The sequence below is a fragment of the Podarcis cretensis genome, assembly GCF_951804945.1.
Source record: "Podarcis cretensis genome assembly, chromosome: 8".
In the NCBI taxonomy this organism is placed as follows: Eukaryota; Metazoa; Chordata; class Lepidosauria; order Squamata; family Lacertidae; genus Podarcis; species Podarcis cretensis.
In genome coordinates this window covers 86,899,908-86,918,383 of record NC_137177.1, presented here as the reverse complement: position 1 = coordinate 86,918,383, position 18,476 = coordinate 86,899,908, and the positions used below count along the sequence as shown (strand labels likewise).

At 46.4% G+C, this 18,476-nt stretch overlaps 1 protein-coding gene across 1 annotated transcript; it reads left to right on the top strand.

The window, feature by feature from the left end:
• Positions 1-1,477: 1,477 nt before the first annotated feature.
• LOC307222379 (interleukin-1 receptor antagonist protein-like) lies at positions 1,478-16,611 on the top strand. The gene is made up of 7 exons (XM_079987601.1): positions 1,478-1,851; positions 3,722-3,767; positions 5,581-5,620; positions 10,662-10,824; positions 12,436-12,612; positions 14,804-14,943; positions 15,633-16,611. Exons 2-7 carry the CDS (start codon positions 3,730-3,732, stop codon positions 15,840-15,842), a joined length of 768 nt encoding a protein of 255 aa, XP_079843727.1. The 5' UTR covers positions 1,478-1,851; positions 3,722-3,729; the 3' UTR covers positions 15,843-16,611.
• The last annotated feature ends 1,865 nt before the right edge of the window (positions 16,612-18,476 follow it).

The following is an 18,476-nucleotide window of genomic DNA, read 5'->3' as shown; positions in this document are numbered from 1 at the left end:
AGATGCTTATGCTGGAATTTTGCTTCGTATGACCAAAATAAGAACATAAAAAAAGGCTTGGCGCATCTAGTCCAGTATCCTGTATCCACAGTGGCCAATCAGATGGCCCTTAAGGAGGAAGCATGGCAGCTGTTGGGATGTCGTCATTGCTTCTGCTCAGTCCTGCAGCTCTTCCCTTGCCCTTGAACCTTGGAAGGATCCTGACCTCAGACTGTGCTTGCATCTAGCACTTCCTGCTATTAGCCCAAATAAAGAGCTTATTCATTTCTTCATTGCACTTATATCCCACCTTTGTTCTCCTCCTCACGCAGCAACCCTGTGAGGTAGGCTAGGCTGAGAGACTGTGGCTGGCCCAAGGTCATCCAGTGAGCTCCATGGCTGAGTAGGGACTCGAATCCTGGTCTCCCAGGTCCTAATCTGACACTTTAACCCAGGAGTCAGCAACCTTTTTCAGCAGGGGGCCAGTCCACCATCCCTCAGACCATGTGGTGGGCCGGACTATATTGGGGGGGGGGGATGAATGAATTCCTATGCCCCAAAAATAACCCAGAGATGCATTTTAAATAAAAGGACACATTCCACTCATGTAAAAACACGCTGATTCCCGGACCGTCCGCGGGCTGGATTGAGAAGGCGATTGGGCCGTATCCGGCCCCCAGGCCTTAGGTTGCCTACCCCTGCTTTTAACCACTGCACTGGCTTTTCCTTGTGCCCAAATATGTAAGAGCTGTTGAGCTGTGCCATCCTGTAACTGTTCATTCAGAAGTAAACTATGTTCCGTGATAAATAGTAAGGAAAGCCCCCAGCCTCAGTTCTCCAAGGTACGATGGGAGGCACGAAGAAGATGCCCTTTCAATGAAATAGAAGGGGATATCTAGAACCAAACAGATAGGAACAAATTTCCACACCAAAGTCAAACATAATTAATTAATATCACAAGGCTGCAAGCAATACAATTGTGTTTACATTATCCTGTACCTTATTATTTCAGGAAATAATAAAAAGACCTATTTCTCAATAAGGGCATTATCTTGTTGCCTGCCCTCTCTGTTTCTCACCATATATGCAAGCTTAATCATGCATACAGAGTCCCACGTTTTTGTTCTCCATTCTTTCGTGGACAGTGTCCTCATTACGGCCCCCCAGTTTTAACAAATAATAACTCTGGCAGCAGTTAAGAGTTCATAGAATAATGGGGTCAAAGATGTTGCATTAACTCCCTGTCCTCTATTAGCACAGTTTCTTTAACATATCCAAACTGTAAAATTAGAAGATACACAGGTATAGCCAGTTATTCCTTCAATTTCCACTGCAATATCTTCCCAGAATTTTCTGATTTGGGGACATCTCCAGAATATCTGCTCTGTCCCAGCATTTGCAGCCTTGATACCTATGGAGCTAAAAACTGAAAGCATACATTTGGCATAAAGTGTTTGCGGGGTGGGGGGACAGAATAATAATTCTGGGCTTGTGCTTTTGAGAAGCAGAGAAAAGCTTGGCTTGGAGGACAGATTCTGCATCTTGGATCAAATGTTCAGCCAGATGGTTTGTATTTTAGAGAAACCAGGCCAGAGGCCACAAACTCTCCAAGATCTGATCCCTGGAAGGAGCTGGTCTTTCTCATGGGTGGAGTTAAGATAGTTCCCCACCCCACGCAAAAGACTTTCCGGCCTTGCAGGCAAGCAAAAGTAGATTGCACAATCCGAGCTTGACAGCAGGTTCGTAGAAAAGGCAGAGGTGGAAATTCCAGGCTGAAGCCCCACCTTCTCCATGCTATAAATTTGGACAGAGGCTTCTGGAGTGAGAACCAAAGCAGAGGAGCATCAAGCAGCCTTGGATCGAGAACCACAGGTAAGGATGCCTCCATAGATTCCCCTCCCACCTGGTTCCTTGTCACAGGTATCCTCTTGGTGGCTCTGCTGAGGAGATGATGGATGGGGAGACTTCCTTTGGAGAGGATACCCCAACTCACCTTTGCAGCCAAATACTGAAGCTCCTTCCCCTCCACCCTGCAGCCCCTTCCTTCCACCCAGATTGCCAGAGCTTGCCCCCTGCCAATTGGGGTTGCCAAGAGAAGCTTCCAGGGAATGGTCATGTCTTTCAGCTACTGGCAGGTTGCCGCTCGAGAGGCAATGTGGCGTAGTGGTTAGAGCAGGTGTTGGTGTGTCGCGTAAACGCTCCGTGTGCTCCTGCCAGGGCTGGAAAGAGGTTTATTTAACCTCAGGTTTGCTAGGAAGACTCAATTACTGTGTCGCGAAATAATGCATGTCTAAAACGCGTGTCACCATTATGAAAAGTTGGCAAAGGTCTGGGTTAGTGTGACGGAATAGGAGCGGGATTCAAATCCCTCCACTTGGCCACGAATGAAGCTTGCTGGGTGGTGAATTTGGGCCAGCCGCTACCTCTCAACCCAACCTACCTTACAAGATTGTTGTTGTGGGGATTAAATGAGGAGGGGGGATGAACCATGTACGCCACCTTGAGCACCATTGAGAAAAAGGTGGGATATATAAATGCAATAAATAAGAGTCTAAGGAAGGGGTAGGCAACCTAAGGCCCGTGGGCCGGATGCGGCCCAATCGCCTTCAAAATCCGGCCCGCGGATGGTCTGGGAATCAGCGTGTTTTTACATGAGTAGCATGTGTACTTTTATTTAAAATGCATCTCTGGGTTATTTGTGGGGCCTGCCTGGTGTTTTTACATGAGTAGAATGTGTGCTTTTATTTAAAATGCATCTCTGAGTTATTTGTGGGGCATAGGAATTCGTTCATTTATTTTTTTTCAAAATATAGTCCAGCCCCCCACAAGGTCTGAGGGACAGTGGACCGGCCCCCTGCTGAAAAAGTTTGCTGACCCCTGACCTAGAATATAGGATCTATGTTTACCAATAAATCATTGGAAAATACTTACTAGATTTTTGGTTTTATTAATCGTTCTAAGGATTTGTTTTTCACTGGGTTAGTGAACAACAACTTCCAGCAACAAAACAATTGTTCCGGCCCTGAGCTTTGGTACGTCCAAGGCCCAGGTGGCATGAGTTGCCATATTTTGAAGAGCAAAAAGGAGGATGCTATGATGACTCTCATTTTAAATACCCCTACTCTATGTAGGCTATAAAAGGGACGTGGGTGGCGCTGTGGTCTAAACCACAGAGCCTAGGGCTTGCCGATCAGAAGCTTGGCGGTTCGAATCCCCGCAACGGGGTGAGCTCCCGTTGCTCAGTCCCTGCTCCTGCCAACCTAGCAGTTCAAAAGCACAGTGCAAGTAGATAAATAGGTACCACTCCGGCGGGAAGGTAAACGGCGTTTCCGTGCTCTGCTCTGGTTCACCAGAAGCGGCTTAGTCATGCTGGCCACATGACCCGGAAGCTGTACGCCGGCTCCCTCGGCCAATAAAGCGAGATGAGTGCCGCAACCCCAGAGTCATCCGCGACTGCACCTAACGGTCAGGGGTCCCTTTACCTTTATGTAGGCTATAGAAGCTGTGGTATATTGCTATGGGGGGGGGCAGGAGGAGAGAAGAGGAAAGCAAGCCTTCAGCCACCAGTTATGTCTATGTCTCAACCAGAAAGTATAGCCAGAGACATTTCAGCAAATTTAAAAAATCCACCTGGACAGAAATTTTACCCCTGAGAAAGAGGACGTGTCCTGGAAACATGGCAGCTCTATTCAGGGGAGGTCTGTGACCGGTGGGGCTCACCCTTTTACTTTTCCCTTTCCAGACACAACCATGGCCAGAGTCCCGGACGTGTTGCTGAGAGACATCAGGTGAGAATCTTCCGCGCTTTCCTTGCTGGGTCATCTGCACTCCTGATACCTGCTTATGCAGAGGCAGAAGGAGGGTTTTCTGTGGTGGGGTGTGATGGGTGGCCCCCTAGGAAGTCATGGACATCATTGCTCCTCAGCAGAGCCCTTCTCTTTTCTTTTTTTTAATATAATATTTATTCAAAATTTAAGAATAACAAAAAAGAAGAGAAGAAAAGAAAAATACAAAATACAAAATACAGAATACAGAATACAAAAATCAATAACACAAAAAATACATCCACTTAAAAAATAAAAAGAACTGATTAAACCTTTACATAACTTTCTTCCTTTACTTATTTCCTTGACCTCCTCTCACCTCCCAATTTTGTATTCTAATTCAAATCGTTATTTCAGCAAATCCTTCCAACCTTATTTTCATTTAAGTAATTTAATATAGTATATTACAATTTAACGTCCTCTCTTTCGTCAATTTCATCAACTCATCTTTACTTAGTCCTTTATGTCATTTAAACCAAAAACCACCTAATTTTCTTTTTCCAACATCTTTCTAACAGTCCTTGATTTTACAATATTTTTGAAGATAACCTTTAAATTTCTTCCAATCTTTGACTCTTCTCCTTGGTCCCGGATTCTGCCAGTCATCTCAGCCAGTTCCATATAGTCCATCACTTTCGTCTGCCATTCTTCTCGGGTGGGTCTCAGCAGAGCCCTTCTCAGTGCTGACCCTCTTGCTGCCTGGAACAGAGGACAAGAGGCTCACAAACACCACGGCTCTGCACGCAACTTGGGTGGCTGTAAAAGAGGAGTAGGGTTGTCAAGGGCTACTAGCCATTGTCAGAGGCTGCGCTCTGCCTTCCCAGTTGGAGGTAGCAATGCTCCTGGATGCCAGTCGCTGGCAAACTGCAGGACCGCAGAGGGCTCTTGCGCTCCAAACCTGCTTGCAGGTTTCCCATAATGGGAACTACAACTAATCCCATAACTGGAACTACAAGTAATCCAGAATGCGGCAGCTAGGCTGGTGACTGGGAGCAGCCGCCGAGACCACATAACACCTGTCTTGAAAGACCTACCTTGGCTCCCAGTACGTTTCCGAGCACAATTCAAAGTGTTGGTGCAGACCTTTGAAGCCCTAAATAGCCTCGGTCCAGTATACCTGAAGGAGCGTCTCCACCCTATCGTTCTGTTCTCCCATTGCGGGATTCCTGGGTACCCCTCTGAAGAGTGCCACCGTCTCTGGCATCTCCCTACCCCAACCGGTGCTGCAAGGCCCCAGGGCGGCCCTCTAGCCTTCCTAGCCCTGCTGTCACCTGGATGGGAAGAGTCACCAGCTGGCTAGGGCAGTGGTGGGCATTACCACCATTTATTTTTTTTAACTCCCCCTCTTTCCTTTTTCCTTCCTCCTCCTGTGATGTAACTCCTATTTGGGGACTTCCCAGGCTTTTTTCTGACCCATGTAGTCTGGAAAGTTAGCCTTGGTGAAGACCTGACATTTTCATCCCCCCAAAAGTTTTTGATTTGAGTTTCCATTGAAATGAGGCTGTATTTTAATTTTAATGTTTTGATGTTTTAATGTTGTGTTTTAATCTTGTTTTTAAGTTGTATTTCAATCAATTTGTTTTTATATTGGGTGTTAGCCACCCTGAGCCCGGTCTTGGCTGGGGAGGGCAAGGTATAAATAAATAAATAATAATAATAATAATAATAATAATAATAATAATAATAATAATATTACTGAGTCCTATCCTTAAGGGTCTGATATCTCAGAATCTAAACTCTCTTCTTCACCTCCTTCCCTGTCCCCCTTCCCTTCTAGTGAGGAAGAGATGGAGATGGAGTTCTCATTTGGCAACGAGGTAAAAAACCTTCAGCATTTTGGGGGGTGGGAGGGGAAAACCCCATAACACAGCTCACCCCCTTATTCGGCTCCCACTTGAGAATGGGGGTAGCTTGCAAGGCTATCAGAGTGGCTTCAATGGTACCCAGAGGGCAGGGAAGGCTTGGGGCTCAGCCCAGGAATTCGCCCTTCCAGACAGAGAGCTGTAGGCCAAGGTGTTTTTTACCTGGCACTGAAGCAGAGTGCCATAGTTAGGCTCAGGGCCATTGTTGGGGAGGGACACAACCCCAGATCTTTTCCGCCAGGCCCCCAGGCCTCCTGCCCTCCCTCCCTCTACCGTCCCCTATGAAAAACCTTGTTCAGAATAGCGGCGTGAATGAGTTGTTGATGAAGATAACACAATGAAATTATCTTTTCTTTTCATTATAATTTTTATTGAATTTTACACAATTTTTCCAACACAAGATGACAAATCCTTGGCTGTCGTAGCCTAGGACTTCCATCAACCTCTTCTAATGGTTTTCTGAATTCCTTTCTAATTACCAAATTTTTCGCTCAATAAGATGCACCTGACCATGACACACCTAGTTTTTAGAAGAGGAAAACAAGATAAAAAATATTCTGAATGAAACAGTGGATGTATGATTTGTGTGGTCCATGCTGTGGCCACAGACATGTGATCTGATGCTGAATTTGGGGTGACCCAATGCAAAAATCCTGAGGATCCATGTGGATCCGTGCTTTGTAGGGGACCACGCATTCGCTCCATAAGACGCACAGACATTTCCCCTTACTTTTTAGGAAGAAAAAAGTGCGTCTTATGGAGCGGAAAAATACGGTATGCATTTTTTGACTATGCTTATTGTTTTAAATCCAACCGTATGTCAGCTAATCTTAATACTTCTCACAATAATTTGGATAATCCTCCTTACAAAACTTCTTGCAATCCTACAAGCGATGTTAAGTAGTTACACTTGTCTTTCAAATGCAACATAAATTTATTTCAGTCCTTTAGGAAAGGCTGGTCCCGCTGGTTTCGAATTTTCCCTGTAAGTCTTGCCAGCTCAGCGGAGTCCATCAATTTTATTTGCCACTCTTCTTTTGTTCGCATTTCTTCTTGCTTCCATCTTTGGGCTAATAGTATTCTTGCTGCAGTGGTCGCATATAAAAGCAGTTTTTTATCATTTTTATGAATTTCTATACCTACCATACCCAATAAAAGAGTTTCTGGGGTTTTTTGGAAATGTTTATTTCAACATTTTTTTGATTTCATTGTAAATCATTTCCCACCACATGCTGTAAAACGTGCCCTCTTTTTCTTTACATTTCCAATATGTATTATTCGTTTTATACATTTTGGCTTGTTTCACCGGTGTTATATACCATCTGTACATCATTTTCATTATATTTTATTTTAATGCACTGCAGGCAGTAAAGTTTATTCCTCCTCTCCATAACCTCCCCCAACCGTCTATTGGTATAGGTAAAGGTAAAGGGACCCCTGACCATTAGGTCCAGTCGTGGCCGACTCTGGGGTTGCCGCACTCATCTCGCTTTATTGGCAGAGGGAGCCGGCGTACAGCTTCTGGGTCATGTGGCCAGCATGACTAAGCCGCTTCCGGCGAACCAGAGCAGCGCACGGAAACGCCGTTTACTTACCCGCTGGAGTGGTACCTATTTATCTACTTGCACTTTGACGTGCTTTTGAACTGCTAGGTTGGCAGGAGCAGGGACCGAGCAATGAGAGCTCACCCCATCGTGGGGATTCGAACCGCCAACCTTCCGATCGGCAAGTCCTAGGCTCTGTGGTTTAACCCACAGCGCCACCTGCATCTATTGGTATATTATGCCCTATATCTTTAGCCCAATGTACAATGAAAATTTCTAAACAGCAACAATTAATAACTGCACCTTTATTCAAAACCCAGTTGGAACTGTTCAGCTGAATTAATTCAACAGAACTGATTAACTTGATCTGGTGATACCAGCTTTGCAGAGTTTGATATATCTCCAGTGCCCCCTGCTGCCTGCTTGCCTTTTAGCATTCCGGCCCCCCCAGGGAATCCCACTGTCCCACACTGTTCTGAGGGAACAAATAAAGAGGGGGGGTCCACATCTGTGGTGATCTGCTGCTGCTGCAGTGCTTACAAAAAGAGAAACCTGGATATTCTGCAATCTGAAGAAAGGCTAACAATAGAATAAATAAATCCTGAATGGCCCTGGTTTCATGGGACACAGCATTCCACCAGGTCGGAGCCATCACTGAAAAGGCCCTGGCCCTCACTCCCCATGACGTAGTGAGCTCCCATTGCTTGATCCCTGCTCCTGCCAACCTAGCAGTTCGAAAGCACGTCAAAGTTCAAGTAGGTAAATGGGTACCGCTCCGGCGGGTAAGTAAGCGGCTTAGTCATGCTGGCCACATGACCCGGAAGCTGTACGCCGGCTCCCTCGGCCAATAAAGCGAGATGAGCGCCACAACCCCAGAGTCGGCCACGACTGGACCTAATGGTCAGGGGTCCCTTTACCTTTTTATCATATCTCCTCTTAGTCATCTTCTCTCCAAACGTAAACATATTCAACTCCCTCAAGAGTTCCTCATAAGGAAGGAAGAGGGACTGACCTGGTTTCTTCTGAAGTTCTGGCCTAGGATGATACTTCTGCTCCTCTGATAAGGCTGTAGCTTAGTTATCTGGTTGTAACTCCTCCTTACGTACTTAATTTCTACGCAAGTGTAAAGCAAAGGCTGAGAGATGCCTCTCTATACGCTTGTATAAAGTAAATGCCTTGCAGACTCCACCTTTGTGTGTTCCCCAGCAGCGACTGTAGTTCCGACAGAGCAAAGCTGCCTCAAACGTTACAGCTCGGTCTGGTTAGAATTACAGTGGTGCCCCGCAAGACGAACGCCTCGCAAGACGGAAAACCCGCTAGACGAAAGGGTTTTCCGTTTTGGAGGTGCTTCGCAAAACAAATTTCCTATGGGCTTGCTTCGCAAGACGAAAATGTCTTGCGAGTTCCTGCGAGGTTTTTTTCCTTCCCCGCCCCCTTTTTCTAAGCCGCTAAGCCGCTTATCAGCTGATCCGCTAAGCCGCTTATCAGCTGATCCGCTAAGCCGCTTATCAGCTGATCCGTTAAGCCGCTTATCAGCTGATCCGCTAAGCCGCTTATCAGCTGATCCGCTAAGCCGCTAATAGCGCTAAGCCGCTAAGCCGCTAATGGGCTTGACGAAAAAACCGGGTTCTTTTCGTCTTGCGAGGCACCACTGTACAGAGTTGGAAGGGGCACTGCAGTGGTCATCCAGCCCAACCCCCTGCAATGCAGGGGTCACGGAAAAAAGGATTCCTGTTAGATGGCCATCCAACCTGTGTTCAAAAACCTCCAATGAAGGAAGGTCCACCACCTTCCACTGTGGAACAGCTCTTGCCACCAGAAAGTTATTCTGAATGTTTAGTTGGAATCTCTTTTCTTGTAACGGAGAGACAGTGTGGTGCAATGGTTAGGACCCTCGTACCTACAGGACCACCTCTCCCAGTATGCCCCGCGGAGGACCTTAAGGTCCATAAATAGCAACATCCTAGAGGTCCCTAAGGAAGTCAGATTAGCCTCAACCAGAGCCAGGGCCTTTTCAACATTGGCTCCGACCTGGGGGAACGCTCTGTCTCATGAGACCAGGGCCCTGCAGGATCTGATTTCTTTCCTCAGGGCCTGTAAGACAGAGTTGTTCCACCTGGCCTTTGGCTTGGAATCAACTTGATCCCCTTCCCCTCTTTCCTTTTTCCTTTCTCCTTATGTGATGGAACTCCCATTTGGGGACTTCCCTGGCTTTTTTCTGGCCCAGTCTAGATAGCTGGCCTTGGTGAAGATTTGACGTTTTCATCCCCAAAAAGTTTTTGATTTGAGTTTCTACTGAAATGAGGCTTCAATTTAATGTTGTATTTTAATCTTGTTTTTAAGTTGTATTTTAATCAATTGTTTTTATACCTGGTGTTAGCCGCCCTGAGCCCGGTCTTGGCTGTGGAGGGCGGGGTATAAGTAAATTTATTATTATTAAATAAGGAAAAAAGAGATATAAATGCAGTAAACAACAACAGCATTAGTCAGGTGAAGAAAATCCAGTCCCCACCCCCTGTGAGCCAGTAAAAGGGCCTGAGCATTCTTTTTTAAAAAAACAAAAAATTATTAATTGTCCCCCCAAAAATTAAACATAAATGTCAACCGTATTTAAACCAATCTTAGTGACATTGTTAAATGACTGCCTTGTACCCCCCTAGTTGAATTTCAGTGTATATCATTTTAACAGTTTTCCAAAACCAAATTTTCTCATAAAATTAACTTAATCACTCTTTCTTTCTATTTTAGCATTAAACATATTAATTCCTAACATTACATATTTAAATCCTAAGCCTATCTGATATTTGCAAGCTTTTCCGATTAAATTAACTTAATATCTTTAAAGTTTGACCAAACTGTGGGAGGCAGTGGAAGACAGGAGTGCCTGGCGTGCTCTGGTCCAGGGGGTCACGAAAAGTCGGAAACGACTAAACAACAACAACAACATATTTAACTAAATAGTCTTTGCATTTCATCCATTCCTCCTGGTACTCCTTCTGGTCACGGACTCTTCCAGTCAGGTCAGTTAGCTCCGAAAAATCCACCATCTTCATCTGCCATTCCTCCACTGTTGGAACTTCTTGTGTTTTCCAATTCTTAGCTAACCAAATTCTTGCTGCAGTTGTGGCATACAAAAACAATTTGACAATTCTAAACCTATTATTCCAAGAAGGGCCTGAGCATTCTTATCAACAGCAGACAACAGCAGCAACCACTTCCTCCCCTCGGGTGCCTGAGAGCCAAGCCCTTATTAGCTGGGTGCAATGGGAGCAGGCGGAAGAGAAGGGGCGAAAGCAGGGTGCATTTGGAAAGAGCGGCAGGAGGTCTCCTCAGAATGAGCCAGCGCCCCTGAGGAAGGGGCTGCTCCCTTGAGCTCTTTCCATAAGGGGACACCTTGCGCTGTTTGTTCCAGGGCCCCTTTCTGACTATTCCAGCTGATTTCCCCCCTATAGATCTCCTTCTATCAGTCTGTCCAGCACGCAGCTATCCTTTCCGTTCTAGAAGATGCCGCAACCAAGCCCAGCACGCAGCCACCGAAACAGAGAGGGCCCAGCCGCAGCAGGCTGTTCACAGATGCTGACTTGAGCGAGATGCTGACCAGCAACTTGGTGGAAGGTACTGAGCACCCTCTATTCAGCCAGTCCAAGTTTTGAGTGGCAAGGAGTTCCAAAGGATATCAGTGCTCTAAAAGGGGATTGGATGTCCTCATGGAGGAGGAGGAAGCCATTGACAGCTACTAGCCACTACGGCCGGACTCTGGCTCCACAGTTGGAGGCAGCAGTGCTTCTGAATGTCTGTTGCTGGAAACCACAGGAGGGGAGAGGATCCTAGTGGTCAAATCCTGCTTGCTGGTTTCCTACAGGGATTTGGGTGGCCCCTGTGGGAACAGGAAGCTGGACTTAGACGGTCCATTGGGCTGATCCAGCAGGCTCTGCTTATGTTCTTTCTTTAATATATATATATATAAAATTATTAGTTTTTTAACCTAACATTTTCAACAGTAATTAAACATACTTTTACCTCTTATACAATTTTTTGACTTCCATCAATCCTGTCTGAAAATTTTCCAATCTAATCTCTTATTGTACATTTCTTACTTTCCCTATTACATTTAATACTCATAACCAATATCTAAATCCATTATCTAATTTGTAACATTTCATATATTTCTCCTTTAAAAACTTATTGTAATCCTACTAGTGTAATTTGTTGATTACAATTGCTTTTCAAATAGTTCATATACTTCTTCCAATCTTCTGTAAATCTCTGTTCCCGCAGGTTTCGAATCCTTCCTGTCATTTTGTCCAGTTCTGCATAGTCCATTAATTTCGCCTGCCATTCTTCTTTCATCGGAATTTCTTCTTGCTTCCATTTCTGGGCTAACAATACTCTTGCTGCTGTTGTTGCATATAAAAACAGTTTAACATCTTGCCTATTAATATCCTGACCTATAATACCAAGTAAAAATGCTTCTGGTTTTTTAAAAAAGGTATATTTCAACAGCTTTTTCATCTCGTTATATATCATTTCCCAGAAGTTCTTTACTTTCTTACACTCCCACCATATATGCTAAAATGTTCCTTCTGGCTCTGCTTATGTTCTTATGCAAGTTCCCACACGGCCATGAGGCTCACTGGGTGACATTAGCCCCACCTAACGCGGGTAGCGCTGTGGGTTAAACCACAGAGCTTAGGATGTGCCGATCAGAAGGTCGGCGGTTCAAATCCCCGCAACGGGGTGAGCTCCCATTGCTCGGTCCCTGCTCCTGCCAACCTAGCAGTTCGAAAGCACATCAAAGTGTAAGTAGATAAATAGGTACCACTCCGATGGGAAGGTAAATGGTGTTTCCGTGCGCTGCTCTGGTTCGCCAGAAGCGGCTTAATCATGCTGGCCACATGACCCGGAAGCTGTATGCCGGCTCCCTCGGCCAGTAAAGCGAGATGAGCGCCATAACCCCAGAGTCAGTCACGACTGGACCCAATGGTCAGGGGTCCCTTTACCTTTACCTAACCTACCTCACAGGGAAACATGAGCTGGCAGAGAACCATGTGTACCAATCCGAGGTCTTTAGAGGATAAAGATGTGTTAAGATTGGGAGAATATCGCTTCCACCAGAAGGAGCATCAAGAGGATTGTTCTGGAAGGGCTGTTCTGGAAGCTTCTAAGTCTTGCTGGCCTCTCCCTTGTGGTGACCATAATGCTCCCTGTTCCCTCTTGCATGTCCAGGTCCATCTTCCTTTGCTGAAGCCAGACTTGTGTCTTCAGGGCTTCCATCTGATTACACCTATGTCAAGGTGGAAAGGTGGACCATCCAAGACCTGGACAACAAGTGCTTTTTCCTGGACGGGACCCCAGGGGAGCCCAAGCTCCTTGCCTTGCACTTACAAGCCAACGACAAGCCAGGTAAGGAATCATGTAAGCGTAGAGCTGGAGGGGACCCACCGGGGTCATCTAGTCCAACCCCCTGCAAAGCTAAATAATCTCTCACTAATAGCCATCCAACCTCTGCTTTAAAATCTCCAATGAAGGAGAAGCTGCCACCTTCTGAGGGAGTCCAGTTGCACTGTGCAATGGCTCTTACCAGCAGTAAGTTCTTCCTAACATTTATTCAGAAGCTCCTTCCTTGCCATTTCAACCCATTGGTCTGGGTTCTGCCCTCTGGAGCAGCAGAAGACAAACTGGCTCCATCTTCTGTGGGACAGCCCTTCAGATATTTGAAAGTGCCAGCACGCCACCTCTCCATCTTTCCTCATACACCAGCCTCCCTCCTTTCTCCTGCCAAGCACCACTGTAGGGCGAGTCATAGATGCTCCAAGGCATCTGAAGGGTGCCAGGGTAGAGCAGGCTGGTCCATGCTGGGTCTGTCTCCAATGGTATCCAACAGTTTGGTCAATGAAACATAGGGAAACAATAAGAGGGTCTTCTCTGTGCTAGATCCCAGTTTGTGGCATGCCCAGCCTCCTCGTGGCATATATTTCGATGTCAGGGCAAGGTACATCTTTTTGCAAGCAGAGGGCAAGATCAAAACATCCCTGGCATCTAATGCTTATGTATCAGGTCAGAGGTCAGCGAATTTTTCAGCAGGGGGCCAGTCCACTGTCCCTCAGACCTTGTGGAAAGGAACAAGCGGGTTACATACGCTTCAGGTTACATACGCTTCGGGTTACAGACTCCGCTAACCCAGAAATATTGCGTCAGGTTAAGAACTTTGCTTCAGGATGAAAACAGAAATTGTGCTCCAGCGGCGTGGCAGCAGCAGGAGGCCCCATTAGCTAAAGTGGTGCTTCAGGTTAAGAACAGTTTCAGGTTAAGAACAGACCTCCGGAACGAATTAAGTACTTAACCCGAGGTACCACTGTACAGTCATACCTCGGGATGAATACGCTTCAGCTTAAATATTTTTGAGTTGCGCTCCGTGACAACCCGGAAGTAATGGAGCTCATTACTTCTGGGTTTTGCCGCATGCGCAGAGGCTCTAAATGAAGTCACGCGCATGCGCGGAAGTGGCAAAATGCAACCCGCGCAGACGCACAGTCGCGTCTTACGTTCGCTTCAGGATGCGAATGGGGCTCCGGGACGGATCCTGTTCGCATCCAGAGGTAACACTGTAAAAGCACACATTCTACTCATGTAAAAACACCAGGCAGGCCCCACAAATAACCCAGAGATGCATTTTAAATAAAACAACACATTCTACTCATGTAAAAACATGCTGATTCCCAGACCATCTGCGGGCCGGATTTTGAAGGCGATTGGGCCTTATCCGGCCCATGGGCCTTAGTTTGCCTAGCCATGCATTAAGGTAAAGGGATCCCTGACCATTAAGTCCAGTCGTGGCCGACTCTGGGGTTGCAGCACTCATCTCGCTTTATTGGCCAAGGGAGTCAGCATACAGCTTCCGGGTCATGTGGCCAGCATGACTAAGCCGCTTCTGGCGAACCAGAGCAGCGCACAGAAATGCCGTTTACCTTCCTGCTGGAGCGGTACCCATTTATCTACTTGCACTTTGACGTGCTTTCGAACTGCTAGGTTGGCAGGAGCAGGGACCGAGCAACGGGAGCTCACCCCGTCACGGGGATTCGAACCGCCGACCTTCTGATCGGCAAGTCTTAGGCTCTGTGGTTTAACCCACAGTGCCACCCGCATCCCTTACACATGCATTAGGTGGTTCAAATGTACCAAGTTGCATGGGACCCACTATGAAATTTATAAATGTTCATAAATAAAATGAAAGAGGGGAAATCTAGCACAAAGTAGGACCTCCTTCTTGAGCTGTGAAAGTCTGCTGACCTGGGTCACATGAAAAAGTGTCCCAAGAAAGCGATACGGCCTGCTTGTCATTTTAAGGAGCGCATTTCAAGTCACCCCTCTAGACGTTTCAGCAGGAAGTCGGTGAGGACATCAGCTAGGGGGAGAGGCAGGAGACCAGAAACCCACCCTGTGCCTGATCTATGATTCTGTGTACTGGAAGTGCTCACCCAGGAGCAGGGGGCTTGGAGAGACATAGACAAAGCTCAAGCCCCTCCCTCTGCAAGGGTTCTGGCCTTGAGCTCATCAGAACTGAGGCAGGATTTGGCCTTTGGTTTCTTCCTAGTGGAACTGGACCTGCGTTTCTATCGCTCACCGCTGGGTAGCGATGCCACGTCTGGGCAGCTGGTCGCTCTGGACATTGTCGACAGCAAGCTGTACTTGACGTGCGTCAAGGAGGGAGACGGGTGCCGCCTGCAGCTGGAGGTGAGTAGTGTGTAGGAGGTGAGCAGTAGGGCTCCAGAGCCCCCCCACAAAATGCATGGGGCTCCTCAGCATAGCTGTCAACCGTCCCTTATTTGGCGGGAAAGTCCCTTATCCCAGCGCTGTGTCCCGCTGCTGTCCCTTATTGATGATGTCCCTTAAATTTCCCAGGTTTCAAGGGAAGCAGCTCCTCTCCCTCCCTCCCTCCCTCCCTGCCAACCAGGGAGGAGGGAGGCTCCAACTGGGTTGCTTGGCTGTGTTGCTCACCCAGTAAGGAGTCGAAGAACCACTGGGGGGTGGAGCTTGCATGCCTTGTGCCGATCAAATCGGCCACGTTGCCTGGGGACTCGCCTTTGCTCAGCGCTTCCCAGCGGAGAAGTGACGGTGGTTTTCCTTGCTGCATCCCCTTTGCCGGGTTGCTGCGCTGTGGGGACCACCGCTTGAGGCTTCGTTTGGCTGCTGGCTGGGCTTTCTGCCTTTGGCTCGGAAGGGCTCAGAAGTTGAACATACCTGTGCCCGGAAAATCCCTTATTTTGGCTGCTGATCCCTTATTTTCGAGGCTGCTGGTCCCTTATTTTCAAATCTGTAAGTTGACAGCTATGCTCCTCAGGCAGCTCTGTGTGGCCCCCAAGACTCTGGCTGTGTGTGCTGCGGAGTGTGGCAGCCCCCTGACCGCTCTCCCTTTCCTCTAGGAAGCGGAGAAGCCCCTGAAGGAAATCTCTGGAGACAACCAGAAGTACCTCTTTTATTACAAGCCCACCAGCCCAGCGAGCACAACCTTTACTTTCCAGTCCCTGGTCTGTCCTGGGTGGTACATGGCCACCCCAAACGATAACGGCTACGTACAGATGCACAACGTCATCGGAGAACGTTTCTACACCGACTTTCATTTATTTTTATAACCATTAATGTTTTCAGCCACAGTGGTATGTTGGTTGGTTGGTTGGTTGTTTTTTTAGGCTGCCTGAATTTCTCAGGGGCCACGTATGTACCATGTACAGAAATCCCAATTCCTGTGCTTGCATGTTATACTATTTATTTATTTATTTGTTTGTCTATTTAGTTATTTATTTATTTATTTCATAAAATTTATACACCGCTTGATTGTAAAAAAAAACAACTCTCGGAGCAGTTTTTGTCAACGTGTTTTTTATCATGTATATACTGTATATGGAAATGTTGCATTTATTTATTTGTTTATTCATTCATTCGCTCATTCACTTGCATATTTATTTATTTATTAGCATTGACCTACTTGAACATTTTGATACTTAGTGGACGGAATTTTTTTTATTTTGTTTCGACTACAGCAGACCAACACGGCTAGACAACATTCACCTACACAGTTTCCAAATTCCAAAAGGATATCATAGATGACAATTCTAAATTGTTAAAGAAGGCATATAATATCCTGTTGGAATGGGAAACAAAAGATGAGGAAGTTAAAGCGGTGATGATTAAGTGGGCACGAGATATAGGTCACAACATACAATTGGACGACTGGATAAGGCTTTGGAAAGTGAACTTGAAGTTTACAGATTGTATACAGTCGTACCTCAGGTTACAGACTCCGCTTCAGGTTACAGACTCCGCTAACCCAGAAATAGTGCTTCAGGTTAAGAACTTTGCTTCAGGATAAGAACAGAAATCGGGTTCCGACAGCATGGCGGCAGAAGGAGGCCCCATTAGCTAAAGTGGTGCTTCAGGTTAATAACAGTTTCAGGTTAAGAACAGACCTCCGGAACAAATTAAGTACTTAACCCGAGGTTCCACTGTATTGCTGAAAGAGAACTATATGAAAATGATGTATAGGTGGTAAAGGTAAAGGTACCCCTGACTGTTAGGTCCAGTCGCGGACTCTGGGGTTGCAGCGCTCATCTCGCTTTATTGGCTGAGGGAGCTGGCGTACGGCTTCCGGGTCATGTGGCCAGCATGACTAAGCCGCTTCTGGCAAACCAGAGCAGCGCACGGAAACGCCGTTTACCTTCCCGCCAAAGTGGTACCTATTTATCTACTTGCACTTTGACATACTTTCGAACTGCTAGGTGGGCAGGAGCTGGGACTGAACAACGGGACCTTCTGATTGGCAAGCCCAAGGCTCAGTGGTTTAGACCACAGCGCCACCCGCATCCCTTGTACAGGTGGTACATTACACCATTAAAACTTGCGAAAATATACAAAACAGAACAAAAGAACTGTTGGAGATGTAAAGAAGGCGAAGGTACATTTTATCATATGTGGTGGCATTGTAAGATGTGTGAAATGATATATAATGATTTTGGGAGGGGGGGGAATGTTTAAAATAACTTTTGTGAAGAAACCAGAAGCCTTTCTATTAGGTATTCTAGGACAAGAAATGCCGAAGGAAAATCGGACTTTATGTATGCTACTACAGCAGCAAGAATTCTAACAGCACAAAACTGGAAGACTGGAGATACACCATCTAAAGAACAATGACAAGAAAAATTTATGAGATAGGCAGAACTGGCAAAGTTAACGGACAAACTGCGTGAAAAGGACAATAGTGACTTTTGGAAAAGAATGGGAACCTTTTACAACATACTTGCAGACACAACAAAAAAAATGGACTCGTTGGCAGGATTTAAATAAACATTTACAATTTTCTTTACAGACAACAAGAAATACAATTAGTGATAATAGAACGTTATGTATAAACAGCAGAATGTAACATTTGGTTTAATAAACCAGAAATGGAAGGTGGGGGAAGTCAACGGGGAGGGGGAAACTAGAAAATGGATCTTAAATGATGATGTTGAATATTTGTTTGAGAAAAGAAAATCAATAAAAATTATTTAAACAAAAAAAACCCACGGCTACCTACCTGTAACTTGAAAGTAAAGTTAAGCCCGGAAGGGGGGGTTCCATTGTCTGGGTGGTGCAAGGGGGCTGCCAGATCTCTACCTAGGGCCCAACTTTGATAGGTGTGCGGGGACACCCATCACTGAATCATAGACTGGGAAGGGACCACCCAGGGTCATCTAGTCTGTTGTTTAGTTGTGTCCAATTCTTCGTGACCCCATGGACCAGAGCATGCCAGGCACTCCTGTCTTCCACTGCCTCCCGCAGTTTGGTCAAACTCATGCTGGTAGCTTCGAGAACACTGTCCAACCACCTCGTCCTCCGTCACCCCCTTCTCCTTGTGCCCTCCATCTTTCCCAACATCAGGGTCTTTTCCACGGAGTCTTCACTTCTCATGACATGGCCAAAGTCTTGGAGCCTCAGCTTCAGGATCTGTCCTTCCAGTGAGCACTCAGGGCTGATTTCCTTCAGAATGGAGAGGTCTGATCTTCTTGCAGTCCATGGGACTCTCAAGAGTCTCCTCCAGCACCATAATTCAAAAGCATCCATTCTTCGGCGATCAGCCTTCTTTATGGTCCAGCTCTCACTTCCATACATCACTACTGGGAAAACCATGGCTTTAACTATACGGACCTTTGTTGGCAAGGTGATGTCTCTGCTTTTTAAGATGCTGTCTAGGTTTGTCATTGCCCTTCTCCCAAGAATCAGGCGTCTTT

What these genes read in the sequence shown, in the direction of transcription:
- LOC307222379 (XM_079987601.1), top strand. Translation starts at nt 3,730, where the DNA reads ATGGCCAGAGTCCCGGACGTGTTGCTGAGAGACATCAG. An exon ending in GTGTTGCTGAGAGACATCAG is followed by an intron (nt 3,768 to 5,580) that starts GTGAGAATCTTC and finishes CTTCCCTTCTAG; the next exon opens with TGAGGAAGAGATGGAGATGG. An exon ending in GACCAGCAACTTGGTGGAAG is followed by an intron (nt 10,825 to 12,435) that starts GTACTGAGCACC and finishes TTGCATGTCCAG; the next exon opens with GTCCATCTTCCTTTGCTGAA.